Source organism: Benincasa hispida, chromosome 8, assembly GCF_009727055.1.
Source record: "Benincasa hispida cultivar B227 chromosome 8, ASM972705v1, whole genome shotgun sequence".
Lineage (NCBI taxonomy): Eukaryota > Viridiplantae > Streptophyta > Magnoliopsida > Cucurbitales > Cucurbitaceae > Benincasa > Benincasa hispida.
In genome coordinates this window covers 33,475,140-33,492,277 of record NC_052356.1, presented here as the reverse complement: position 1 = coordinate 33,492,277, position 17,138 = coordinate 33,475,140, and the positions used below count along the sequence as shown (strand labels likewise).

Sequence of the window (17,138 nt, the reverse complement as noted above, 5' to 3'; positions counted from 1 at the left end):
TATTAAGAATGTTAATTTACAATTATGAACTTAAAATCCATTAATCACCAATTTGCTATAATAAATTAATATATCTTCCATATGATTGATCAATTTTTGTATATTTTCGTGATCCCCACCATCCCAACAAAACAAATAATATATATGCACTGTATTGACGGCCTTATAAAGTGATGAAATTTTGAAAAATAACCTTTAGGTTGACCTGTACTTTTGGTTTAATATTTTCAGTACATCAAATTGCAAAGTAGTATGTGTTGTATAATGCCTACCTTCCTGAGTCATAACTTTAGTTCAAGTTCCTTCTTCATTTATTTAAAAGGAAAGAAAAATTACAAATCTAATCTCTAGACTTTGAAATTTGTATCTATTTGATTCATGAATTTTTAAAATTATAAAACTAATCCAAGAGCTTATTGATCTTTTTTTTCAAATTCACGAATCTACTACACACAAAATTGATAGTTTAGGTCGAACCATTTAATATTTGTAAACACTTCTTGCATCTATTGGTTTTTTATTTTGTTATTTACTTTTTAGTAGTATAATAAGTCGAGTTTTGAAAACTAAAAAAAAAACTTTTTGAAAACTTGTTTTTTGTTTTAAAAATTTGACTAAAAATTTAAGGACTTGTTTAGTAGGGAATCTGAAAACAGAAATTTAAAAACAATGGATTTAATAGAAACAGAGTTATATTTCATGTTTTCATATATGTATTTGATATCAGATTTAGAAACTGGATTCTAACTTAAACAATTGTTTAAAATTTGTTTGATACTTAATTTATAAATCATAAAACTAGTTTTAGTTACTCATTAAATATTAGTTGACAATAAACTATTATTAATTTATTTTTGAACTTGTTTTATGTTAAAAAAATCAAATTATTATTATTTTATAATATTATATAAGTTATAATACATTGTACGATACATATTTTGATTTTTTAATGGATTAAATTTAGAACATGACATACTATATTTCCAAAAGTTTTATCTTTATTTATTATAATTTTGCACTTTAAAATTTAAAATTCAAAATTTGGATGCAATGAAAATATAAAAATATAGTTTTCAAAATTTGTAATTTTCTGATCACAGAATCCAAAAACAATTTTCAAAAATAGAATTCAGATTGTCTGTCAAACACATATTTACAAAATTTAGTTAATCTGAAAACACAAAACATATTTCAGATTACCAACAAAACAAGTCCTAAATATTTAGTAACAAAAGTAAAAACTAGAATAAGGATGTCGCAATAAAACAAGCACAATAATTTTCGGAAAAAGAAAACAACCAAAAACCACTTTGAAACAGGTTTCAAAGTTTCATTTTAAACACTTTGAAAGTTAAGGAACTAAATAGACAAATCTCATAGTTGGAGAATTAAACTTGTAATTTAACCAAAAAGAAAAAAGGAAAAAAAAAATTATAAACATTTTCTTCTTTTGATATTTTAATACTAATTTTTCCTTATTGATGGAAACTAGCACATTGCCAGAAAACAAGAAGTCAATGACAGGGTCAGAGTTTTTGTTTTCTTTTCTGCAAAGCAAATGTTCATAATCTTATTTCTCTCTAACAAAATGAATAAAAAAGCTAAAAGAAATTTAGCTGTAGAGAAAGACAACAAAGAAGAAGATTTTAGGAGAATTTTTTTAAATAGAAAAATAAAGAAATTTTTTTAAACAAAATAACAAAATTTTAATCTTCTTTAATAGAGCCTGAAAGATGTATCTTTCAGTAATAGAAATTGATAAACGTTGATAGACATCGNATATTTTATATGTTTGTAAATAATTTGATATATTTTATATCCGTGAAAATTTCTCTGTGATTTTATTTATATGCATTCCAATTATGAGATAAAGGAAAAAAAATAAACAAATTATTAGTTGCATTGATATCATGCTGAAACGTGAGATGCAGTCCTCAAACCGTGTATGAACTTTAAACTAAAAACAAAACAATTAAATAAATAACAATTTTTTTAAAATAATAATAAAATGAAATGAAAGAATCAGTAATCAAAATTAACACTCTCTAGTGCTTTGCACGTCAAAGCAATCAAATTATAAACTCAAATTTTCTCTCTATATATTACACTAAAAAATCCACACTTTTTCCCATCTCAGCAAAAACATTCTTCCCATACAACAAGTTTGAGGAATTAACATCAACATGTCTTTGCTTCGACCTTACGGTAAGGTCGACGAAACCGACCAATTGAGGCTCGACGCTAGCCGGAGGACTCGGAAGAGGATTGCTGTCATTGTTTTGTCCTCTGTTGTTCTTGTTGGTGTTGTTGTTGCTGTCGTGTTTGGTACTAGAAATGCTTCCAATAACAATGATGACAGTAACAATCAAAGTGGTGCTCTTTCAACTTCAATCAAAGCAGTTTGTGATGTGACATTGTATCCTGTTACATGTCAAAATGCTTTTGGCCCTTTAGCTAACTCGAGCCACCTCGACCCCAGTCAGATATCCAAGCTTTCGGTTCAATTGGCGCTCGGTGAATTGTCGCGAGTTGCTGATTACATTTTTTATCATGCTATTACCAATTCAACTGACAATAAGACCATATTGGCTTTGAAAAATTGTCATGAACTTTTGGACTTAGCATTGGATCATTTGAATATCTCATTGTCTTCTAGTGATATTACATTGTTGAAAGCTGTGGATGATTTGAAAACATGGCTAACATCAGCTGCTACTTACCAACAGACTTGCATTGACGGTCTCACCGAAGTCGATCCGGCTTTGGCAAACCTCATTGCAAACTACTTGAAGAACTCCACTGAACTGACTAGTAATGGACTCGCCATCGTGTCATTCTTTTCGAAGCTTACGGATTCTTTAAGTCTACGACGATTGATGAGTTATGAAGATCACCAAAGCAATGGAGATTGGGCACGCCCGATACTCCGAAAGCTGGCTCAGAGAGATATCAGGAAGCAGGCTGACATTGTCGTAGCGAAAGACAGTTCGGGGAAGTACAAAACAATCACTGCAGCTCTCGAGGCTGTTCCTAATAAGAGCAAGAAGAGAACTGTGATTTATGTGAAGAAGGGAACTTACAAGGAGAATGTTGAAGTTGTGAAGAACAAATGGAATGTGGTAATTGTTGGTGATGGAATGACTGCAACCATAGTAACTGGCAGCCTTAATGTCATAGATGGGACACCAACATTTTCAACTGCAACATTTGGTAAGTAAAATAAAGAACAGACTCCTCTAATCTTATAACTTGGAGCTATTTGGAGCTCGGAGCTTTAAGTTGGTTATTATAGTTTGTTGGTTATAATAGTCTGTATTTGAGGTGCAGAATATTTCAATATGAGTTATAATAGTCTGCATTTCGGGTGCATACTATTGTCTGGATTACAAATGAGGAGATAGGATAGTTATAAAAAAGTAAACACTGCAGGTAATGTAGATTTTAGAATAATTTTACTATAGCCAAGTGTGGGTTATAATACTCGGGAACTTCAACTATAATAATAGGAGATTCAGGGCTTATAAATATAACAGCTCACCCCATCTAAGGCAAGTTGAGGTCTAAACACCCTTTCGTTTTTTACAAAGCTTTTACAATTGACAATTCATTTCCATATGCATTTTTTTCTGTTGCAGCTGCAAAGGGAAAAGGGTTCATTGCCATAGATATGGGATTCAGGAACACTGCTGGACCGAACAAACACCAAGCGGTTGCTCTGATGTCGACATCCGACCAATCGATCTTCTACCGGTGCCAAATGGATGCATACCAAGACACTCTCTACTCACACTCCAACCGCCAATTCTACCGTGAATGCAAGGTCTACGGCACGGTCGATTTCATCTTTGGAAACTCAGCAGTAGTCCTACAAAACTGCACCATTGCACCCAGGTTGCCTCTTTTGGGCCAAAAGAACACAATCACTGCTCAAGGCAGGTTTGATCCTAATCAAAACACTGGCATTTCGATACAAGACTCGTCGATCCAACCATACGAGAACTTGAAAACTACAGAAACTTACCTCGGCCGTCCGTGGAAAAACTACTCAACGACCGTGTTTATGCAAAGTAATTTGGGGAGTTTGATTCACCCAAGTGGCTGGTTGCCTTGGGTTGGAACATCAGCACCAGACACCATATTCTATGCAGAGTTTCAAAACTATGGCCCTGGTTCTTCCACAGCTAAAAGAGTTAAGTGGACGGGTGTGAAGAACATTGACATTAAAACTGCAAAGAAGTTCACAGTTTCTTCCTTCATTGATGGTAAAGATTGGATCTCAAAGGCACAAGTTCCCTTCAAAGCTAGCATTTGATTTTGATTTGGTAAAGCTTGATGGAGTTTTTTTTTCCTCTCATTGCTACAAATGCCACTAAATGCTTTTGTCTTCAAACTTTGTTGTTTCTTTTTCTATTTTGTTTCATATTGTTCAGTTTTTTTATACTTCCTTTTAACCATTTGATTGATTGGTTTTGTAATAAGAACATATACTAAGAAAGTTCTGTCCACTTTTAGGGTTGAGCTTGAGACTTTGAATGTCTATGAGGTTTCTTGAGTTAAATCTAAGTGTAATAGAGCCTTCACTTCCCTTTTAGGGTCTCTTTTCCTTTCATTCTTGATCTTTTCAGTTGACATTTGGTGCTTTTCTTTTGTTTGTTTAAATGTTAGGAAATCTATTGAATTCAATGTAGTTAATTTGGGCATAAATGTGTTGAATTTTCAAAAGTACCTATGGAAATATCAATATATTAAAATGAAACCATGAAAGTAAACTCTGTTTGAAGATTGCAAATGGAAGAAATAATAATATGATATCATTGAAAATTTTCTAGCAAGAAATTCTCACTGATCCCTCCAAAAGTTGAAAAAAAAAAAAAAACTCTGTTGATGTACCTTCATAACTCCTCACACGTAGGAGTGTCTACGTGACGTGGCTTCCCTTTTGAACTCGATCGAGTACACCTAAGCTAACCTGCAAGGTTAGAACTTGCACCGGTGTGATACTAGCCCCCAAAAACTCCATGCCTAAATCAATGTTGGATCAAAGTAGTATATAGAAATTTTTGTTAGCTTTATCGTAGGGCTAGTTCCTCTATTTATATACATCTTCAATCTGACATACATGTCAAAATAGTATGATATGTCAACCTATCTTTCAACAGTCATGGTCGAAAGGACCTGATCGCGTTTCTAATGGCTCGGTAGTTCTTTTCTTACGAGTCGGCCTCCATCACAGGCAATGACCTAACAACCTTTCCTATTAGACCTAGTGGCCTTAAGGTAGGCTACTTCACGTGGGCTCTCGTTTAAGTTTGTCCAACAACACTATGAAAAAAGAAACTAACTAATTAAATTGGTTTTGAAACTTTTATGATTGTCTTAAAAGTAGTTTAAAACACGTCAAAGATTTGGAAATTTTGCTTAGGAATAAAATATAAATTGTTGATGCTAAAATTTGGCAACGAAAACCTCTTTTAACCTTCACTTGCTTCAACCGTAAATTTTTAATTTAGGAAAAGAAGTAACCTACCAAACAAAGAAAAACGGCTCTAATGTATCAAAGTCATAGATGAAGAAAATCTTGTAGAATGAAGAAGAAGTTAACTTCAAGTTACGCCATATATAGTCCCCAAGCCGAGGACTGAATAGCACAACTTAGTGACTAGGAGCGGAGGGAGAGCCCGTTGCACTTTGATATAAAATAAAAGGCCTAAAGTTTTTCTTTTCCAATTAGGATTAAGATATTAGCTTTTCCTTACCTTAATTAAACGAGATAGCATTAAGCATGATTCATCTAAGAATGAGTTGATCCTATACTAATTTGAACTCAAGCCCACTTTTATTTCGGACCTATTTTTGTTGGTCTTTTCTGATCTTTTAACCTATTTTGTATCCAAAATTACTTATATAACACAAAATATTTTGAAGTTATTCTTAAAAGAAATTTCAGATTTCAATACATAGTTATTATTATTGTTTTAATTTTCCATAAGCATGATTAGGCACTTTCATTGGTGAAAATATAATGTAGTTTGAGCCAACATCACTTTTCCTAGAAGAGAATCTCAATTGAATTGTTCATAATATAAGCTTTATATATATATATATATATATATATTTTTTTTTTTCTCAGAAGTTAGAGCCAATAACTTTTCTACTTTTTCAAAATAAATCATCAAACATTTTGGGTTGACTTCTTCCAATAGAATTATGTAAAAAATTGGAAAAGAGAGAGAGAAAAACATTCATTATGCAGTTGGATGATGCCTTGTGTTCAATTGAATGTCAATCAAAACCTCTTTTTTAATGAAAACTTTTGATGGCTATTTTTGGAAGCTATTATATGTCTTGACATTCTAGAATAATTTGGCATGATTCTTCTTTTCTTTTTCCTTTTTTTTTTTTTAGTTTGATGTTCATCATTTCATTTTCTAAAGCATGAAGATTTTGTTACCCTGTAATTTCTTCTAAATTTGTGATATAATTTGATGGTTTATATTGTTAAAAGCTTTTTTTCAATAGAGGGATTGAACCTCTTACCAATAGGGTGTAAGACCGTGTCAATTACCGTTGAGTTAAGCTCTTACTTTGACTTATATTGTTAGAAGTTGTTTTTACATTTGATAATTTCTTTTCTTTATAGAAAAAATAGAGTAAATATCAATTTATACCCTGAATTTTGGGAGTTATATCAATTTAAACATCAAATTAATAATTTTATCAATTTAAACCTTGAACTTTCACAAGTGTATCAATTTAAACCTTGAAGTTTCATAAATGTATCCATTTAAACTCTTCCATTATGTTTTATATGGGTACACTTATGAAAATTTAAAGTTTAAATTGATATACTTATGGAAGTTAAGGATTTAAATTGATACTACACCCAAAGTTTAGGGTTTAAATTGATATAACCATTAGTTTAGAGTTTAAATTGATACAACCTCCAAAGTTCAGAAATATAAATTAATATTTTTTCTTAAAAATATACCATCATTGCAAAAAGCTTCCTTCTATATTGATTTTATTAACAATTTACATTTATAATTTTTAGTTACTCAAAGTCTCATATTTTCCCATTTTACAATTTCCTATTACATTGCTCTCAATTCAATTCCTCCAAGTTTTATCATGGGTTAAAATATTAGTTTGGTTTTTATATTTTAGAATTTATTTTATTTTTGTCCTCGTGCTTTCAAACGTTCAAATTTAGTCTTTCATATTTTAAATAATTTTTCGAATTAATCCTTATTAGTTTATGATTTTTTACAAAGAGATCATCTCTATAAGCCATCAATTTGCAAACTTTTGGGAGGATTTTCACATTATGTCCATCTTGAATGGACAATATTATTATCTTATCAATTTAGATATAAAAATAATAATTTCAAACTAACAATAAAGATTAATGGTATGAAACGAGTCCCAAAGTCGAAAAACAACCGTATTTAAAATTTTCATCTTTGTTGTATCTTTCACGAAAATGATTCCATTTTAAATTTCAAGTGAACATTTTCATTCGTTGTTTTCTCTCTCTTGTTGTCTCTTCCCATTATATTAATCACTTTGAAGAGCCTTTCGAGCAAAGAATGAAATTGTTTAACTTGTAAAATTGTTAAGTCGGAGAATTGTTTAGTCGTAGGTCCCAATAGGTATCAGAACTTCTCCGACCAAACAATGAATGGAGTCATTCCTCGAATTTCTATGCTTTGGATTAAATATGTCATTTGTTCTTAGCTTCCATAAAATTCTCATCTTTCTTGAAAAGATTTTGAAATTAAATCGAAAAATCATAGATGGAAAGAAAGAAAATTTTCTTTTGAAAAGTTTGATACATTTGGCTGTTATGTAAGGTATGTTTGTATAACTTTCCTTTTATTTGTGCATTTATTTCACTTTCATTGAAAAGAGTAACATATTTACATAATCAAAAGATACTTTAAAGTTTAAAGTCAATTACTTTTTGCATTGAAAAGGGGGAATTGGAATTAGTCCATTTTCACTAATAACTTTCATAGGATAAAGCCATTGAAACCACATGCCAATGCCCATTTTTTCCCCAAACTATAATAAATAAAATCTTTAATTAAATAAAATTACTTGAATTCATTTTTTTAATATCTTTTAATTGTGATAATGTTGCCCATGCATATTTAGCTTTTAACTTTATATCATTCAATCACTCTTTTTCTTTTCTTGTTTTTATTTTTCATTACGACAAATATAGGTGGAAATATAAACCTTCAACTTTAGCCACTATAGTGTATATTTAAAATAACTTTTGAAGAAAAAAAATTAAACAAACTTAATTTTCTATAAGTACCTTCAAATATGGTTAATAATTTAAAATGTGTTTAGCATGATTTTTAAATGATTTTAAACGATGGTGTTTTTTCCCCAAAATATTTATAATTAAAAAGAAAATAAAAAATTTACATTGGTTTAAAATCTATTTTGACAAACATTTTAGAGATTGATTATTATCCAAAAATGACTTTAAAGTGATTGATCGAAAATCTTCAATATAGTAAAAAAAAAAACATATTTTTAATTAATAGAAATACTTTTGAATATAGTTCAATCAATTTTTCCTTTTGACAATGTGTGGGGTGAAGGAATCAAATTATGAATTTAAGGTCGAGAGTACAAGTATTACGTCAATTGAACTATATTCATTTTGGCTAGTCCAATCAAAATATATTTATTTAAGGTGTGTTTTACCATATAAAGATAATAAAAACATGAAAATTTTCACAGATAAAAAACATGTCAAACTATTTACAAAAATAATAGAAAAAAAATACTGATCGACACAGATAGACTTCTATCACTGATAAACACGGATAGATTTCTATCAGTTTCTGTCCTCTTTTATAAAAAGATATTAAAATTTTGCTATTTTGTATAAATAATTTCCCTTGTTTTTTCTATTTTTGAAAATCTCCCTAAAAACATTGTATTTTTTTCTTTTATTTTGTTTAAAAAAAGTTTTGTCTACTGTGTTGATTAAGTTCTTTAAAATATTTTTTCACATAGACATGCATGCAATGTATTAGTTTTCATAAAATAAAAATCGTAGATTTTTCATGTGAGAATACATAAATCAACTAAAATAACGAAATAGAGAAGGTATTAAAATAAACATAACTCAATTGATATAGTATTAATACTATCAACTTCAAAGTAAAAAAAGAAAGTCGATATCCATCACCAAACTAACATAATTTGTGTTGCACGACTTTGTTGTCCAAACAATTATAACTAGAGAAAAAAAATGATTTTTTAAACAAATTTTTTCATAAGTATCTATGAAATAATCAATAATTTAAAATGTGTTAAAATGGTTTATGATTATATGATATTTTAGATGATAAGATGTCTTTTGTTTTACATTTTGATAAACAAAAATCACTTTTTAAAATTTAATTTAAAACTTATTTTGACGAATAAAAGTATTTTTTATCTATTAAAAAATAATAATAACCCTTGTTGATTCGTTAGAATCATTAAAGAAACTCATGTTTCAAATTACTATTTCCCCAGTGCACTTGTAGAAAGATTGATTGTGTTTAAAAAGTTTTCTTAAGAAAAAAAAAATATTCCAAAGGTTAGTTTATTTCAAACACTTCGATGCATATGATATACTTGAAGTTCTAAAAATTCGATTTTTTATGAAATATTTGAAATCATATAAATTTTTAATGATTATATATTATTGATACACTAACGTTATATTTAAAATAGATAAATTTGGTATAATTGAAAAAATAGAAATTAGATTTAAATTTTCTTTATTATATTTGTAATTTAAAAATAGCTAGAATTGCAAATACGTTTTTTTTCTACCATTGCAATTTTTCTTAATTTAAAATAGAGAGAAAGGCAAGAGATGAATAGATAGTAATGATTTTTCATTAACATCGGTAGGTTTTCAACGGTTTAGAGCCCATTGATAATGTTTCTTCTTTCTTATTTTTTGTTTCCTATTTTAAAAACTAGAAATAGGAACATATTTGGTAACTATTTTTGTTTTTTATTTCTTATTTCTTGAAAAAAAAAGAAACATAAACATAAACCTCTTTGATAATAGTTTCTTATTTTTCATTTTTTGTAATTTTCTCCTTATATTTTCTCATATTTTATGGTTTAAATATAATTTAATATGTAAAATAAAAAATATATATAACATGCATTAAAATATAAACAAATAATTATAAAAATTTACATTATCAAGTACACATAAGTTTCTTGCAAAATTAATAACGATAATACAATTGTTTCTATCATTCATATATTGTTAAAATTTAATTTTGCAATATTACTTCTCACTCAAATTAACGAGGTCAACTTAAATTCAACGCAATTATATTATTATGTTAATGTTCTGGTGGTAAAATATTAAAATCAACCTAAATGAATATTTTGGCAAACAAAATTTATATATTGTAAAATTATAACAAGTTTCGAATATACTAAAAATAAAAAAATTAAATTTAAAATAACATATAGACATTCATATTACAAATTTTAAAATTTAAAATTAAAAAAAAAAATTAAATATACCTATTGAAAATCTTAATTTTAAAAATCTAAATATTCAAAATTAATTTCACACATAAATATAGACAATATATATAAAAAAAGACAGAATTATAAAAGGAAGAGAGAAAAAAAGGTAAAAACTATAGACAAAAAATAATATAAAAAGGAGATGTCAAAGAATCGAACCAGGATCGTTAAGCCCAAGGGCTTGGGAACACCTACCTACAAAACAATCTTACATCGATTATTGAGCCTTATTTGAAATCTATTTAAATAAAATAGAAACAACTTTTTTTTTTGGTTAGTTTCTCAAATTTGGTTCGATTTTTAGAAATGTTTTTGAAATTTTTGAAATAGAAAGGGTTATCAAACAAATTAGTTTCTTAAAAAATGAAAAATAGAAATGGGAACGCTATCATGGGCCTTTATTTTCTTCTATGTTTCTCTACTTATTTAGAAATAAATGTGTGATAATTTTTCTTACTATTTTAATAAATTTTTTTGGAGAAAATTAATATTGTCTAGGTGATTTTGAGAAGAATTTAGGTAGAATTAAGTGAAAATAGCTAGAAATCACGAAAAAAAAAAGGTTTAAATTGATTCACATACGAAAGTTTAGAGTTTCAAATAACACAACCATTAGTTTGACATTTTAATGTTTTGATCCCTTATTAATAATACTTGGGTAGAGCCGAGTTGAGGATGCACACATCTCTATGAATCTTCTCAAATCGCAAAAGAAAAAAATATATGTTTTTTAAAAAAGAAAATATTACCACATAGTAACTTGTGATTAGGAATTAAAATAGGCTACACAAAGATTGATGCAACTCGAGATATACTTTTTTTTTTTTTTTTTCTTTTTTACTATGGGTGAATTTTTAAGGGCTTAAATATACGATTTTTTTTTCCTTTGTAAGCATTTAGCATTTTCTAAGTACATTATTCTATATTTGAAAGGACCTTTTTTCCCTTTGGGTAATGGCTTCAATAGAAATTAACAAACCGACAGCTTTGTAAAGGCCTCCCCACGCTATAAGCTTTACACCCCAATCCAGCATTTGGTGGAATATTCATACATTACCAAATTGACCTCTATATTTATAATTGGTATCCCACTATGTTTTTTCTTTAATTTTGATCATTCTATATATTTTTATTCATATTATTAAATAAAGTAAACATCACCTTTCACATTCAGTTTTTATATATATAAATAAATAAATAATAAAAAGTACTCAAATGATTATTATTCCCTCGCTACTTAACTTGAAAAAATAATAATAATAATCCTTAGTGGAGATGATCAAAGTATAGTTAAATTGCCTTGCCAAGCTACATGAAACAGATTTCCGGAAGTCCATAGAAAAATTATTGCTAATTGTCCGAAATGAGAAGCAAAAATATTCTGATAAAGACGTTCTTCAGTAATATCATCATGACTTTCGAAGTCATGCGCGGTAACAATACCAAACCAAATACGACGAGTAGTGGGGTCCTGAGCGTATTTGATGAACATAAATATATATATATATATATATATATACTTTGACTTCAAATGTCCAATTTAATTATTTATACTTCAATAAATTTTAAGTTTAATCGTTGTGGTTAATTTAGAGTTAAATTTTATTTAGTTTTATAAGAATTCAAAATAAATTTTTAAATGTCCATAAAGAATATCTTGTTGAGCGTACAACTTTTTTAAGGGCAATTGTAACTTTAACTAAAAGGAAATAGAAAATTGAAAGCGTGTTTTCTATGTTTTTTGTTTTGTAGTTATAGCAAAACGATGGTCTAGCCCAACTAAATTTTGAGAAAAGTTGGCATTGCCCTTAAACACACACGTGTGCAAAAATTAGTATATCAATAGACGTTATTGGTACATGGAATAGCAAGTATACTATACTGTTTGATACACTTAATTTTTGGTATATCAATACCATAAATGATATATTACTTATTTTGCTTATTGATGTACTTCGTCTAAAAAAAAATCTCTGATACACTTTGAGTTGTTAAGGAGTCAAGAAAAAAGGAACAAGATCAATGTATACAATAAAAGTATATTAATGTTATATTTAAAATTGCGTTTTGAATGAGTATTAATACCTTTAATGATACACTTCAACTATTATACATAACTTACATGCAAATCATCATTGATATACAATTCTCATTAATTTTCATTACATTGAGTATAACAATGACATAGATACAAACCGATATAATATAATTCGTCCATTGTTAATATACATAATACATCCAATCATAACTAATAAGAATAGTAATGAATTAAATGTACCATATTTTATTTCAAATGAATGTAAAATGAAATATACTATTGATAAATTGCTAATATACTTGAAATCTCAACAATAAAATTATAAACTCATGTTATAATTCAAAAAATGGTTGATTGTTATTTGATTTACTACAAATATACTTGAATATCAATAAAATGGATGGCGATTGATGCCTGATACATTTAGTACATTTGAAACACTTGGTGCACTTGATATATTTGAAACATTTGATATTGTTGATATACTTGATACACTTCATCGATATAATTGATACACTTAATGCGTTTGATATTGTTGATATACTTGAGACACATGGCTGATGCACTTGAAATTATTGATATACTTGACTGATATATTCGTTAAATTTGATGCATGCATTTTGATTTTGCTGATATACTTGATACACTTTGCTTATGTTTTCGATACACTTGATTTATTTGATATTGCTAAAGTATATCGTATCGTTGATATACTATTCAAAAGTATAACAGAACCGACATAAGAAACGTAATAAAATTAATATAAAAAATATATTAATGAACTCTAAACTCTACATAAAAAAATAGAGACTTCTGAAACTGTACACATAACATAAAAGTTTCTTAATCAATATCAAATTTATAAATGGTATATCATCTCGCTGATTTATGCACATCGATACAATTTTTAGGTACATCATATGAAAAACTAAAACGGATAGTTCAATGGATGTGTTAAAATATTGGTATTTTATTGATGAATCTGTTGATTTACAATGAACAATACATGAGTATATATATACAAAATGTATAATAATTAAGGAAAATCTAAATCTAGTCTAAATTAAGATAATTTACAACTCATAATTTCCATAATATTCATATATGGTAACACCTTCTCTCAAACTCAAAATGGTAGAGTAGAGACCAATTTGAGTTTGTGAAGCAACTTTGTGAAACAACTGGGTGACAACGTCTTCATGAAGATATCGGTGGGTTGTTCAGTAGTAGAAATGGATCGTAAAATGAATTTATTGCTTTGGAGATGATGAATAAAATAACAGTCATTTTCAAGGTGCATTCATGAAATACATCATCATGAGCAATCTGGATAGCACTGTGATTGTCACAATGAAGTATAGTAGCTGACTCTTGAGGAACACCTATATTTGCAAGAAGCCAATGAAGTCATAGTAACAAAGAAGTAGCATCAGCAAGAGCACGATATTCAAATTCAGTATTGGAATGTGAAACAACAGTTTGCTTCTTATTTCGCCAAGAAACAAGAGAATCCCCCAAGTAGAAGCAATAACTTGTGGAAGAACGCCGATTAGTGGGATCACCAGTCCAGTTAGCATCCGAGTAGCTAGATAACACTAAGGATGACTGAGAAGAAAACTGAAGTCCATGACCAATAGTGCCCTTGATATATCGTAGAATGCAAAGAACAACTGTAAAATATATAGACCGAGGAGCAACCATGAATTGACTAACAATATGAACAACACATGCAAAATCAGGATAGGTCACATTGAGGTAAATAAAACTTCCAACCAATTGTCGATACAGAGTGCCATCTTTGAGAGGAATACCATCGAACGGAGTCAAGCGAATATTCAGATCCAATAGTGTTGGTGATGTGGCTAAATCAGTAATACTTGACCGAGCCAATAGATCATAAGCATATTTTGCTTGAGACAAGTAATACCCATCAGAGCAGGATGACGCTTCAAGTCCAAGGAAGTAACTGAGTACTCCCATATCTTTCATTTCAAAGTATTCCCTCAGGTAGTTTTGCAAATAAGATATAGTCTGAGGATCATCACATGTAATTATCATATCATCAACATAAAGAAGGATAAGAATAATATCCTGAGGATTCTGTCGTCAAAAAAGGGTTGTATCATAGGGACTAGAAGTAAACCCAAGTTGAGTGATAATGGAACTAAATGTGGCAAACCAGGCTTGTGGAGCTTGTTTTAGACCATATAAAGCTCGACGAAGAAGACAAACTTTCTAAGATGGATGAGAGAAGCTAGGGGGAGGTTTCATATGTTAGTGTTGGTGCCCTAAATCTCGTGGTCTTGTAGTTTGTAAATTGTATTTGTACAAATATATTATTTAACCAATAAAGTAACTTGTATTTTATTTGACATTTACTTGCAAACCCAAAACCAATAAACTAAGATCTAAGGTTATTAGATGTTACTTAAATATGTATGTGGAGACATATAGGTGGATCATGTTTAAGTAATAACTTGAACGGTCTGTAGTAGATTGATAATGTCGGGTACCTTATCTTGGTGACACTACGGATACGACCCGCTTTGTAGTTGTTACAATTGCTATAAAGTGCAAAAAATAATCTAATCCTGATCATTCATATGGAGACATGTAGGTGGAGGTATCCTATATAAAGAGTTTGTATAAGATTGGACCACAAAATTAATTTCACTTTATAACAATGTTGCTAGAATAGATTTACATTTCACTAGGATGACCATAGGTGACTTGACCTTAATTCTGAGTGAATTGTGAACTCTTTCCTATGAGGACGGTCTATTGATCTACATGGGTGAGAATGGTCAGATTTGTCGACTCAATGTGCCTACCATTTTTAAAATTTGTCTGATTTGAGAGTTGGACACACAACTACACAAGAAGGAATTTACTCCTTCCCAATTGTTTAGGTAAGTAGATAAATTGTTCCCTTAAGTGTTGATTCTGAGTTTTGAAAAATGTGGCGCTATACCCTCTCTTGGCTCGAGAGATTCGATTATAGTTAGACTATAACTAATTGTTCATTAGAGAGATTAGTGGTACTTAAGAAGTTAGATGTAACTAGAGGGGTAAAAACGATAAGTTTAACCCAACTGTACTTACGAGCAATTTGTAAAGGGTCAACGTACTATTGATTGGTTATATTCAATAGACGCATAAATATATCTATAGTGTGAAGAGTGCAGCTGACGATTTTTAGTGGAGTGACCGACAATTAATAAGGTTGATTAATTTAATTAAAGAGTTTAATTAATTAATCAATTATCAATTGAGCTTCAATATATAGGTCCATAAGGTCCAATTGTTAGCTCAATAAGGATTAAAAAAAATCAGATTAATTTTGGATTAATTTGAATTGTTCAAATTAATTAAAGGAAATTAATTATATAAGATATAATTAATATAATGTATATGATACATTATAATATAAAGTCTTAATGAGAGAAATAAATATTTGAATATGGTTCAAATGTTAACTATATGAACATGATTCATATAAAAACTATAAGTTAAAATTAATATTAATATGATTCACATTAATAAGTTAAACGAGAGAATAATAAACTATGGGTTATATTATATAGGATATAATGTAAACCATAGATTTTATATTATATGTGATATAACATATAGTTTAATATAATATATATTAAATTGGATAATACAAACACACACACATACATACATACATACATACATATGTATGTATGTATGATGTATGTATGTGTATGTGTATGTATATTAAAATCCAATAATTTGAATTTTAGAAAATTAAAAAGGGGAGGAAGTTATCTTGATAACTCCCCTCAACCCTTTTTTCCTCGTTTTTTACATGGAACACATAGAGTGGAAAGTTGTGTTTATTATCTTCATCTTCTTCCTTCCATTTGAGCTTTATGTTTGTATGTGAAGAAAGAAATTTCTCACAGGAAAAATCTCCCTCTATTTACACCAAAATTCTTCTAAGCGAGCCCACAAAACTCTGCTTTGGTTCTAATCCTAGAGAATAACTTAGAAGATCCCTTGGTGGTATTCTTTGTTGAAGCATCGATTGCTATCTTCAAGCTGTTGTGAACGAGAGTTGAAAGGAAATCGGTGTTGTCTATTGCTATGAAGAGAAAAGGCAAAGAAGAAAGGTTCTTCGAGGGTGAGTTTTGAATTCCCTAATTCCTCTCTGAAATTCATAGTAGAAGAGCACTTAATGTAAAATGCTTATCATGTTTCCATTACTCTATAATTCCATGTTCTGTAAAACGAAAACGAGACACTATGCATTCGTTTGCTTCCACTTCAGGGTATTCCAAACCCTTCATCATATGCACCTCCTCAGTTAAAAGTGCCATTGAGAAACACATTTTTAACATTCATCTGCGGAAGGTTCCACTTCTTGGATGTGGCAATATCTAAGAGATTGCGAGCAGATGTCATTCGAGCTACAGGAGAAAATGTCTCTTCATAGTCAATGTTGTATTCTTGAGAATAACCTTTTGCAACAAGGCAAGCTTTATATCGTTCAATGGACCCATCAGAGTGA

At 29.1% G+C, this 17,138-nt stretch overlaps 2 protein-coding genes across 2 annotated transcripts; one reads left to right on the top strand and one right to left on the bottom strand.

Moving 5' to 3' along the window:
* The first annotated feature begins 2,183 nt into the window (after window positions 1-2,183).
* On the top strand, window positions 2,184-4,312 carry LOC120083803 (putative pectinesterase/pectinesterase inhibitor 24). The gene is made up of 2 exons (XM_039039682.1): window positions 2,184-3,210; window positions 3,636-4,312. Exons 1-2 carry the CDS (start codon window positions 2,184-2,186, stop codon window positions 4,310-4,312), a joined length of 1,704 nt encoding a protein of 567 aa, XP_038895610.1.
* A 9,699-nt stretch (window positions 4,313-14,011) lies between these two features.
* LOC120084023 (secreted RxLR effector protein 161-like) lies at window positions 14,012-14,584 on the bottom strand. The gene has a single exon (XM_039039927.1). The coding sequence runs from the start codon at window positions 14,582-14,584 to the stop codon at window positions 14,012-14,014; it is 573 nt and encodes a 190-aa protein (XP_038895855.1).
* Window positions 14,585-17,138: the final 2,554 nt, after the last annotated feature.